The 12,020-nt window shown below is 37.9% G+C and overlaps 1 protein-coding gene across 1 annotated transcript; it reads left to right on the forward strand.

The window, feature by feature from the left end:
* The first annotated feature begins 214 nt into the window (after window positions 1-214).
* Gzmk (granzyme K) lies at window positions 215-10,499 on the forward strand. Its single transcript, XM_026385950.2, has 5 exons — window positions 215-325; window positions 574-721; window positions 6,251-6,401; window positions 7,139-7,408; window positions 10,106-10,499. Exons 1-5 carry the CDS (start codon window positions 265-267, stop codon window positions 10,265-10,267), a joined length of 792 nt encoding a protein of 263 aa, XP_026241735.2. The 5' UTR covers window positions 215-264; the 3' UTR covers window positions 10,268-10,499.
* The last annotated feature ends 1,521 nt before the right edge of the window (window positions 10,500-12,020 follow it).

Below are 12,020 nucleotides of genomic sequence, written 5' to 3' on the forward strand. Positions count from 1 at the left end.
GATACTGGAAATGGTTACCTCTAGAAATGAGTTCATTATCATAGTAGCACACATATCCCTCCCCCAAAGCACTAAAAGTACAGGCCTGAAACTCCCCAAACTGAAATGACACTTTTAATATTTAGGTGTGAAACATCTTACTTCTAGAGCTCTGTGGTGAGAAAATTAAAACTTGCAAGAACAAAATTCAGTCTTCAGAACCTTCTTTGTTCACCAACTGGAAGGAAGTATTTCATCTAGGCTTCTCAAATACAGGGCATTAAAATGACTAGGTATTCTTTGTCTCTGTTTTTCTTAGTAGCTGGGGCTCACCTAATTCCAGAGTGTAAGTATCTCCTATTCCTACCACATGCAAACATTGAGTGAATTTCTAGCAATTATATTGTTACATTATAGATAAACAGATTTTCACAACCATCTTATGTTTTATACTATTGTATATCAGTAAAATCACAGTAACTACTAGGTAAAATTGCTATCTTTTAAACTTTGAAAATGTAGTGATTGTAATCAGAAGAATTATATGTAAATGCTTGGATCTTTTTTGTGAAATCTTTTGTTTTGCTTTTGCAGATTTCAGTATGGAAATTATTGGAGGACAGGAAGTACCACCTCATTCCAGGCCCTTTATGGCCTCCATCCAGTACAATGGCCACCATACTTGTGGAGGAGTTCTGATCCAGCCACAATGGGTGCTGACAGCAGCCCACTGCCACCCTCGGTGAGTCCCTCCACATTTCCATGTGCCTATTTCTCTTTCAAGTTGGCTAGAAGAGGAGTTTGACTCTCCTAGGTGAGAGATCTGAACTGCCCTTAGCTTTTGTGATGGCTGACCAGCTGGTGGAGTTTTGGTGCCCTCCTGTACAACCATGTTTTCTGTCCTGGGTTTTCCTTTTGGAGATAATGGAAAGTTTGCTGCAAAACATATGGGTTTCTCTGGATGACATTCAGATTTCAGCTAAGTCGTAATGTAAAGCAACCAGGACCTATGCAAGGTTCCATATCTCTTCATCAGGCAAGATATTAGACAAATCCAAGTCCTCAATCTAATGCCTCAGGAACACAGCAATAATGGAAGCAGCAGTTTTCCTGGCCTCTCTAGACCATACTGCTCAGGGGGAGATCAGAAAGCTAGCTTTCCCTGTCTTCTTCATCTTCCCCATTTTACAAGTGGGAATTAATAATCATGGTACAATGGTTCCCTCCTTATCTGTGGGGGATATATTTCAAAATATCCCTCAGATGCCTGAAACCTCCAAAGATACTGAACCCTATATGTACTATTTTCTTCTATATATTCATACCTATGATAAAGTCAAATTTATAGATTAGGCATAGTAAGAGATTAACACAACAATTAAATAGAGAAATTATAACAATATACTATTTAAAAAGTCACTTAAAATTTATGAATTGCTTATTAAGTTTAAAATGTTAATTTTCCAGCAGTTGACCACAAGTAACTGAAACTGCAGAAAGCAAACCTGTGTATCTATGAGGGGAGACAAACATACCCTGTTTCATGGGGTTTTGAGAATTAGATAGCACCAATTTAAGTATTTTAGCATGTTTGACACATTTAATAAGCACAAATCTATTACAGCCAATAATGTTAGTATGAGAAGTCTGATTTTCCAGTGGATGTTTGGACTCCTTAGTTACTCAGGCCCGTCACTTAAACCAGACATCTGGGGCCCGCAGTTTGGGAAAAACATCCATAAGAGGTAACAACTATCCTGTGTGTGGGCTGGTGGGGGGAGTTTATAGAGGGTTTGTACAAAGAGAAAAATAGTGAGTTATTTTTCAGGGTTACTTAGAATGAAGGCTTTTCTGAAGACAGAGAATAACCTCCCAAAGTTCATTTCACACTAGGATTCTCTTGCTTTGGTTGATAAAGTTCAAAACCCATCTTAGGATACTGCAATCATCTCAGGAGGAAAAGCAGTAGAAAATTAATTTGGTATTTGTTATTTCATTTGTGTTTTGTTGTTTTGTTTTTTCTGATTGATTGCATGTTTGTTTCCTTATGTTTCTTGCCTGGATAAGCTGAGATGGAGCCTCCTCCTTCCTAAGAAGCTTTTCAGCCCTTCACATGGTTTGCTGCCATGGCTTGCTGTCTAGGCATCAGCTATGTCTAAACAGAATACTTGAACTGATTTGTTTCTCTTCATGCTTTGGGGTGTTGTCTGATGATCCCATGTTAATGGGGCTGTTTGAGCATAGAAGTTTTGAAGCCTGAAAACAGGAGAACTTCTGTTTTATTTCTAAATAGCAAGTCACTGATTTCCAGTTTCATGTGATTCCCTCATTTAAGTGGGGTTCTTGTCTTCATAAAACTCACCCCTATTACTTCTGTCCCTCTTTTCCTGACTCTTACCCCCTTGGGACCAGTGAGGCAAAGAATGACTATTAATAAAAGCATGCACAACTTCAAACATACTTATGGTACATATTCAGATGGACTATAAGCTCTCCCCGCTCAGAGCTTAACTTGTAAATGTTCAACAAATTCTGGATGGAAAAAAGGAAACAAACTGGAGGATTTTTTGTTTTGGTTTGGTTTGGTTTTTGTTAAGCCTGAAACATGATGTGTGAAGAACCATAAAGTACTATATTGAGTGAATTTTCAGTTTTGTCAAGTGGACTTAACTCAAGAGAAGTGGATTCTCAAATTTGGGGGGGGATTATTTTTTAAAAATTAAGAAAGAGTGGAGAGAAATCCTGGAGTTTAAAAAAGATTGCTAAATATCATTTTAAATGGCTGGCTAGCTAGCATATAAAGAACTCCAAAATATGTAGATCAAGTTTCCTCTACAGGACACTTGGGTGTAAAAATGTAGGCAGATCAGTGCTTACAAAAATATTAAGGCTTATGAAATTCCAAATATTTATGAAATAGTTCAATAGTGGCTGCCCACAAATGTACTCACACGTATCCTGTGGGAATGGTTTACTAACCTTGGGCCTCCCTCTCAGCAAAATAGCAAAATGGGCCAAATCTGGGAGTGCTCTGTTCTTACCACCCTCCATTCAGCTCCTTCCTTAGTACCTGAGCCCCTAGTACCTGAGCCCCTTTATCAGTTCCCTGTCAAATATAAAAGGAAATGGGTAAAAGGTTTTCTGTATACGCTCATCTTCAGCATTTTAACTTACTAGCAACAAAACTCTCACCAGCTGTTGTCCACTGTCCTCCTAGGTATCCTCTAATGCCACCCTTCGTTGCATGCTTCCCCCTCTCTCAACTGCTCAGGATGTTATTAGGCAGAACCTTCTCCATCTCAAACACTCAAGTCTCTCTCCCCAAGTGAAATGACTTTGGCTTCCAATCAACTGACTCCTGATCCAGGCTGCCTGTGCAGCCTGGAGCCTCCACCTGATATCTATTTGTCAATTTGTCTTATCCTCAAATTCCTCATCATGAAGTGGAGAATCATCACCTACCTCATGGGGCTCTTGTGAGGCACTAGGGAAAATAGCACAGAGCACAAGACCTTAATAGACATTATCAAGTATTATTATATCATTATCTATGCCTTCCATGACAATAATTAAGGGGCTAATCTGATGATCTGCTTGTATTCATGAGATGAGACTGGGAAAATCTCAAGTCTCTGAAGCAAGAGAGACCTCCAAGACACGGGAACCCTGCCTTTGCTGCCAGGCCTCTGGAGTGGGTCTAAACATAAGTACTTCTCAGCATCATGACATGCTGACAGAGGAAATAAGAGGTTTGACGGGGCCTTGGCATGGCACTTAATGAGGAGTTGAGGAAAGAGCACTGGAATTGGAATCATAAAAGCTGGACTGGGGTCCTGATTCCCCCAGTTATGCAATGTGACACTTTAGAACAGTCAGAGAACACCCCTTTACTAGTGAGGAATATACCACTCAACAGTTTTAACAACTCCAAGAAAGGTATTGTTAGGATCAATTGAGACAGTGTTTCCACATTGTGAGCAGATGGTGAAAAAACATTGTTACAAGCAATACTATGGTTCTGCTCTATGTGTAATTCTGTTTCAGATAAGTTCAGGGTGGGATTCAGGAAGCTCCATTTTAAACAAACAGCTCCAGATGATTCTGATGCAGCTCTGAAGACCACTCTTGGAGAAATCCTAAACTGTTCAAATAAATGACACTTGTATTATTAGTTATCCTCTATGTGAATTCCAGGTTTAGCTAAAGAAATGGAGTCCTACAACTCAAGCAATTTCAGGTATCCAACGGACAGAAAAATTGACCTTGTTGGACAGAGTCTACAGTTGAAACGTACCTAGAAATTGAAAGTTCAGAAAGCACAATGGTCTGCTTGGGTTGTTTTTGGTTTTAGCCTGTCCCAGTGGAGACAAAAATAATCAAAACATGTCCAAAGCAATAGCTAGTTAAGGAAATGAGTAAAATAGGAAAGAAAACAAGAAATTTTCTTGACAGCCCTCCCTTCATCAGAATCCATCTTCCACACTCGGGATTTGTCCTTCACAGCCTTCCTTGTATGAGTTGTTTATGCAGATACCCACTTTTCTGTGAGTGTTAATCCTGAGGATTTTATATCATCTTCCCCTCCAAAGTTCTGGGGTTAGTGGGTATGTTGAATTTGAATTTGAATCAGTCCTAAGAAATCCAATCTGTATCCTAAGAGAAATTTCATACCCATCCTGATTTTGCAATAGGCAAACTTTTCAACAAATAGAACTGGAATTCCCAAAATAAATTCTTTTGGTAGAAACCAAGAAGTGGTAATTCCAGGCAGTCACAGGTCTTACATGTACAAAATCCTTCCCACCAGAGTCATGTGCACATTCTCCCAACCTGAAACAGTCATTTCTTCCTTTGTATGTTTCGGTGCCCTTCTTAATTTTATGAATATTTAGCAATCTGTATGTATATGTGTTTTCATTGATGTATTTCTTGATCCCTTTTCAAATAGCAAAGAAATCAATATATGCAAATGAATAAATATAATTATTTTTATAGCCTTCCTTGTACCAAAACAGGATTTAAGATGGCTTCCAAAAAGATGCACATTGCAAGAGGCTGTATCTGTAGCATACAAAGGTTCTGAAATGTTACCAAAAACTACTTTAAAATCATTTCCATTTTCACCAGTGGCTATAAATATAACTTTATAAAACATACAAGTAAATCAGAAACACTAGTATTAGAATTGTGTACAATCAGATTTTTTTTTTCAAAAAGCAAAACAAAAAAAAAAACAAAAACCTTTGTTTCTTCATCTGACTCCCTGGCTGTACCCTATAAATCTCCACAATGGAATCACCAATTGCTACTAGTCTTAAGATATCTTCATTTCAAATAGGCAAGTATTTCACCTTGATGAAAGTTTTTCTTTCTCATCCAAATCATGTTTCTAACTGCGAAGACAGGACTTTTGAGCATATTTGACTGCCATGTATTGGATCTCCTGATGCCTGAGGTGAGATGTCAACATAGAGATGAACATGTATAGAGCTGAGTCTTTATCTTAATCATTTAAACACCTAATAATGGAAAAAGGAAAAACTTCTGGAAGCTGGGCTTGGTGGTGCATACCTGTAATCTCAGAAACTTGGAAGTCTAAGGCAGGAGAAGCACATGTTCAAGGCTAGTCTTAGCAATTAAGTGAGCCCCTGTCTCAAAATAAAAAGAACTGAGAATGTAGTTCAGTGGTACAGGGGTACTGGGTTCAATCTCCAGTATTGGGGTAAAAATTTCTATAGATGAATGATAGTGGTGGATAAACAGCTATATATACACATACACGCATATTTTATGTATAAATCATTTATATATTTTTAAATGGCTAAAATGAGATATTTTGATGTATGTGTATATATTGGCACAATAAAAAATCCCTTATTTTTTTATGTTGGCATAAATCTCAAACCACAAACTCAAGATGTATAATGTCCTTCATTTTTACATAAATGAACACAATTTTATTGTTAACTTGCTCTAAGTCAATCAGGAACTCACTAGTTTTTTTCTCACAATCAAGTCCAAGTTCTGATATTCTTTAACAATGCTGGGGAATTGGGGTTGCAGAATGGGGTTGCAGGCATATCATTTGGCTCTTGATGTCTTTCATTCATGATGGGATCCATTGATACCTCTGCTACTCTACCTAATCCTAAACAGGTTATGTTGGAATATGTGCTTGGTTTTGTGTCTATGACTCTCTCTGCCATCTCTGCTCCCCATCGGAGGATTTGGAAATCATTCTGTTACTGCCATTCTCTGCTTTCTTTTATAGGTCGGTCAAAGGCCAATTTCCCACAGTGGTTTTAGGAGCACATTCTCTGTCAAAGAATGAGCCCTCCAAACAAACATTCGAGATTAAAAAATTCATACCATTTTCAAGTCTTAGATCAAATTCTAAATCAAATGACATCATGCTAGTAAAGGTATGTATCATTGTCTGCATCAATTTCTCCAACATTCTTATACAGTATAGTTCAGTTAATTGAAGGATATACAAGGAAGCACTCTGATAGTACCCTTCCCATATTTGAGGTAATCATGATAAATTCTGTAAGGACTCATGTTACTCTATTCATCACCTTAAAAGAATGGGTCAGGGATGCAGTTACATGAGGAAAGCCAACTCTGAATCTCCATATGTAAGAGAGGAACATCCCCACAAGCCCAAGGATTCACAATAAAAGCTTTTTCCCAAATGCTTTTCTCATGAACAATTGGAAAATCAACAGTCATTTATACAAGAGCCAACCAAGTGACTTCACGGACTCAGAAGTGAGTTACAGCTTAGTCTAGACCATACTTTGTCTAGTCCAAATTTGGTCTAGACCATACTCAAGGGTCCTATTCAGCAGAAAACAGCCCAGCCCTAAAAGTCATGACCCGCGAATGTTATTTCACAGAAATCTATCCAAGGCAGGGCAAAGGCCACTTGCTTGAGACTGGGCAAAATTCCCTGAGCATCAGTAAATTCCACAGGGAATAGAAAGCATGTTCAGGAAAGTAACAACCACAAATGCAGCTGCAGGCTACCACCAAAGTAGATTCAAGAAGAAGGGATGCCCTTCTAAGACAGAGGGACCACACATTCAATGCACAGGCTAGTAGCAGAATACTGCTGGGAAACAATGATAATTCATTCACTTTTTTTTCTATCTGTCAGCTTCACGGGGCCGCAAACCTCAACAAGCATGTCCAGTTGCTCCACCCAAGATCCAAAAGCTATATTAGATCTGGCACCAAATGCCAAGTTACTGGTTGGGGAGCCACTGACTCAAAAGTTTTCAGCATGTCTGATACCCTTCAGGAAGTCACTGTTACCATCATAGATCGAAAAGTTTGTAACAGCCAAAGTTATTACAACCACAATCCTATTATAACCAAAGACATGATATGCGCAGGAGGCACCAGAGGCGATAAGGATTCCTGCCAGGTAAGAGTCTCTCATTCAGACAGGCATCTCCAGAGTACTGCAGTCAAGACTATGTGCCTACTAGCACTGAGGAGAGGCCTGGAGAACACAAAGCCACACTTCTAGAAATGTACTCTTCATTTCTACCCTCTGTTCTTTCACATATGCCAATTTGAATGGGAAGAACTTTCCCCAATGCTTAATAAACACTCATTAAATTGTTAATCAGGAAAGTAGACTGTATCTGACAATTTTTACAGGTGTTTTAGTCAGTTATTTCACTGCTGTGACTAAAAGATCTGACCAGAACAATTGTAGAGGAGGAAAAGTTTATTTGAGGGCTCATGGTTGCAGAGGTCTTAGTCCACAGAAGCCCATTACATTCCTCAGGGCTTGAGGTGAGGCTGAACATGGGAGACAGTGGTGGAGGGAAGCAGAATACATGTTGATCAGAAAGCAGAGAGAGAGATTCCACTCTCCAGATACAAAATTTATATACCCCAAAGCCACGCTGCCCCAATTCCAGCCACACCCTGCCACTTCAGTTAATCCCTATCAAGGGATTAATTCACTGATTGGGTTAAGACTTTCACAACCCAATCACTTATCCTCTGAACCTTTTTGCATTGTCTCACACATAAGCTTTTTGGGGACACCTCACATCCAAACCATAACAACAGGCCACTTATGAGGGGTGTTAGCATCCTGAGAACATCCATCAACCCTGAGGTCATGAGTGGTGATTAGAAGATGAAGATAACTCACCCCTCCACTTCAAAAGCAAAACAAACAAAAAATCTTTTAGATCAATCAATGTGGAGGTCTTATAAGACTCAAGTACAAAATGCTCAAATATACAGTATGTGTTTCTTAAATAATATTGACTGCCTTAGTCTGCTTGGGCTGCTATAGCAACATAACTGTGAACACCCTGCAACAGAACCTGAGTGGCTTATAAATAACAAAAATCTATTTTCACAGTCCTGGGGACTAGAAAGTCCAAACCAAGGTGCCAACAGATTTGGTTTTTGGTGAGGGCTGCTTTCTGCTTCCTAGATGTCTTATTTTCACTTTAACCACACATGGTGGAAGCAATAAAGGGTGTCTCTCGGGCCTCTTTTGAAAGGTCCTAATCCCATTCGTGAGGGCTTCTGCTCCATGACCTATGACTTTCCAAAGACCCCACTTCCTCATACTATCACTCTGAGGGGTGAGAATTTCAACATGTGAGTTTAAGGACCAGGGGAAGAGGCCATAAACATTGAGACCATCACACTGATTAACAAAAAGGAATAATACTCATTATATTTTTCAAAACCTTTTGTTTATAAAATTGGTAAGAAGAAATTGGATACATGTTTACAGGTGACTAATATGTAGCACAGATGGATTGTTAATTTTTAAAAAATTAGAATGCAACATTTGCCATATTAATTATTATTGGATAGAGGGTTATGATCTCTTCAAAGATCCCATGTAGCTGTTCTACCCTAAGAACATGAGCCTCCTGACCATGTAATTATGGCTGACCAGTGGGCAAGGCCAAGCAGTTTTCCATGTGGCCACAGCCTAGGCTGAGGCTGTTCTTCACATTTGAAAGCCAACTCTTAGTCTAAAAGGCCACACCACCCTCTTTATAACTCCCACTTTTCCTGACAGAATTCAGTTGCATGTTTTGTTGTTAGAGTAAGTCCTCAAAAATAATTCTTTTCAGCAAGTGTATATATCCATGTGAGAATACAAAATAATAATGAAGAAGACAGTCCTTGCCATCTAGATATTTACCGCACTGTAATACTCTTTTCTGCTGGTCTCAATGTTACCTGGATTTCAGGTCCATGAGCACCAAAATGAAATTCACAACTTAGAAAATTTCTTTTATTTCAGTGAATTATTTCAAACTTCTTGTCCACCCACCCACTCCTCAACAAATAAAACTCAATAATCACTGATTATCAAGGAATATAGGTATTCATTGACATAGATGGAGAAAAAAGAGAGACATAGTGAAGACATACAGGCAAAGTCATAGTCATAGAAAAACAGAAACAAAGAGACAAAAAAAAACACAGTCCTAGAGAGAGAGAGAACCTATATTGAGTAAGAGGCTATGTCAGGCAATTGCAGGGCCCAGAGAACCCAAATACTCAGATTAGAATATGTTGGGCAAGAATGTTTTCTCTGATATAAGGAAGCTGACTCATAGTGGGGTAGGGAGGGGGAGCATGGGAGGAATAGATGAATTCTAGATACGGCAGAAGGGTGGGAGGGGAAGAGAGGGGCAGGGAATTAGCAAGGTTGGTGGAATGTGATGGACATCATTATCCAAAGTCCACGTATGAAGACACAAATTGGTATCAACATACTTTATATACAACAAGAGATATGAAAATTGTGCTGTATAAGTGTAATAAGAATTGTAGGGGCTGGGGATGTGGCTCAAGAGGTAGCATGCTTGCCTGGCATGCGTGCAGCCTGGGTTTGATCCTCAGCACCACATACAAATAGAAATGTTGTGTCCAACGAAAACTGAAAAAAAAAATAAATATTAAAAAATTCTTTCTCTCTCTCTCTCTTTAAAAAAAAGAACTGTAATGCATTCCACTGTCATTTTTTTAAAAAAAATCAATTAAAAAAAGAGAATACGTTGGGCAATCAACAATTGGTTAAAAAAAAAAAAAACTTCAATAGCTTCTCACCACATTTCCTTCTTTCCAGGGTGACTCAGGTGGCCCCTTGGTCTGCAAAGGTACCTTCCATGCCATTGTCTCTGGAGGTCACAAATGTGGCATTGCCAATAAGCCTGGAATCTACACCCTATTAAATAAGAAATATCAGGTTTGGATCAAAAACAACCTGGAACCACCTCGAACATATTGAGATTGTAAATAATTTTCTTGGATCTTCCAGTTACTTGCTCTGTTTTGTCATGTGCTCACAGATCAACATTATCTTCAGATGTATGTAGATACAGGTACAAAAGAGCTAAGTTGGGGTACATTTCTGGAAGACTTATTTTGTTAAGGAATGAAGCTCTTTTTCATGCACATCACTAATGTATTTTTACCATGCTGATTTCATCCTAAATAAAATTTAGAAGATTCTTCATTTGTCTTTTATGGGTATGAAGTAATTTCCAAGCCTATTACACCCACACTCCCCAAAGGACAATAAGGTAACTAAACAAGACAGTAATGCTACCACCTTAAACAGGTTTATGTTGTGATTTCTGCTGAATTGTGCTAAATTATTCAGTGTTTTATAATTGTTGTAAGAATACTTAACATGAAATCTACCATTTTAACAGATTTTCAGGTGTACAATAGAGTATTATTAAATATAAGCACAATCATTTACAATAAATCTCCATAAGTTGTTCATCTGGTGAAACTGAAATTTTATACCAGGTGAATAACAACTCCTCATTTTCCTCACCCTCAGTCCATGGCAACAATTATTCTACTTTAAGCATTTATGAGTTTAGTTATCCTAAGTTGTATTTTTAAAATCATGAAGAGTAAATACAAATACCCAACTCAAGAAATGTCATTATACTCTAGGTCCATGTATGACTGCACATATGGTGCAATTCTATATCATGTACAACCAGAGAAATGAAAATTTGTGCTCAATTTGTGTAAAATGAACTGAAATGCATTCTGGTTGTCATATACAACTATCTAGAACAAATTTTAAAATTTTTTTAAAAATTTTAAAAATCAAGTTTTATACAAATATTTGAGTAGTATTATTTATGTCACATTTTTTTCCAGAAAGTGTTAATGCAATATACAAAAATATCTGCAACAAAATAAAATGTAGACTTAAAAATAAATTGGTAAAAAAAAACAAAATTGGCACAATATTGGGGTAAAGGGGAAATGAGAGTACGAAAGAGGAGAGGAAGGCAGAAATGCTCATGTGGCACTCAGAGTGCAATTAAGTTTCTTCCTATACATTTGTTAGCAAGATTCACATTTGGTTCTATGCTTTAGCCCGTGCAAAAATGAAGAATACAATCAGCTATATGAATTATGGTATCCAGAACAAAATAAAGTGTTTGCCAAGAAGTATGGCCTCTGGTGCTAGAATTGAGACTAGAGAGAACTTTCTCCCATGGTCCTTCTAAGAAGGACATTGGGATTAATGTATGCATCATTAAAATATCACATGGTTCCCTATAATATGTACAACTTTTATGTTCAATTTAAAATTAGTACAGAATAATATTTTAAAAAGGAAATTGCTGTGTTTCCCATATCCCTCCCACTGGCACCAGAATTCCCTGACATCCAGATTGCCTTGACCTTCTGTTCAGAAATTAAGATGGAATAGTCTTGAGGTGGGCCTAAAAATCTGCATTGTTTAAAAATAACTCCATTGGAACTTTAGATAGGGCAAAGGGGAAAGAGGGGATGAGAGAGGGCAAGGGATAGGAAAGATGGTGGAATGAGATGGACATCATTACCCTAAGTACATGTATGAAGACACGAATGGTGTGACTCTACTTTAGTACAACTAGACATGAAAAATTGTGCTCTGTATGTGTACTATGAATTGAAATGCATTCTGCTGTATGTATAACAAATTCGAATAAATAAATTTTTAAAAAAGAGAAAAAAAAATAACTCCA

The sequence above is a fragment of the Urocitellus parryii genome, chromosome 1, assembly GCF_045843805.1.
Source record: "Urocitellus parryii isolate mUroPar1 chromosome 1, mUroPar1.hap1, whole genome shotgun sequence".
Classification (NCBI taxonomy): Eukaryota; Metazoa; Chordata; class Mammalia; order Rodentia; family Sciuridae; genus Urocitellus; species Urocitellus parryii.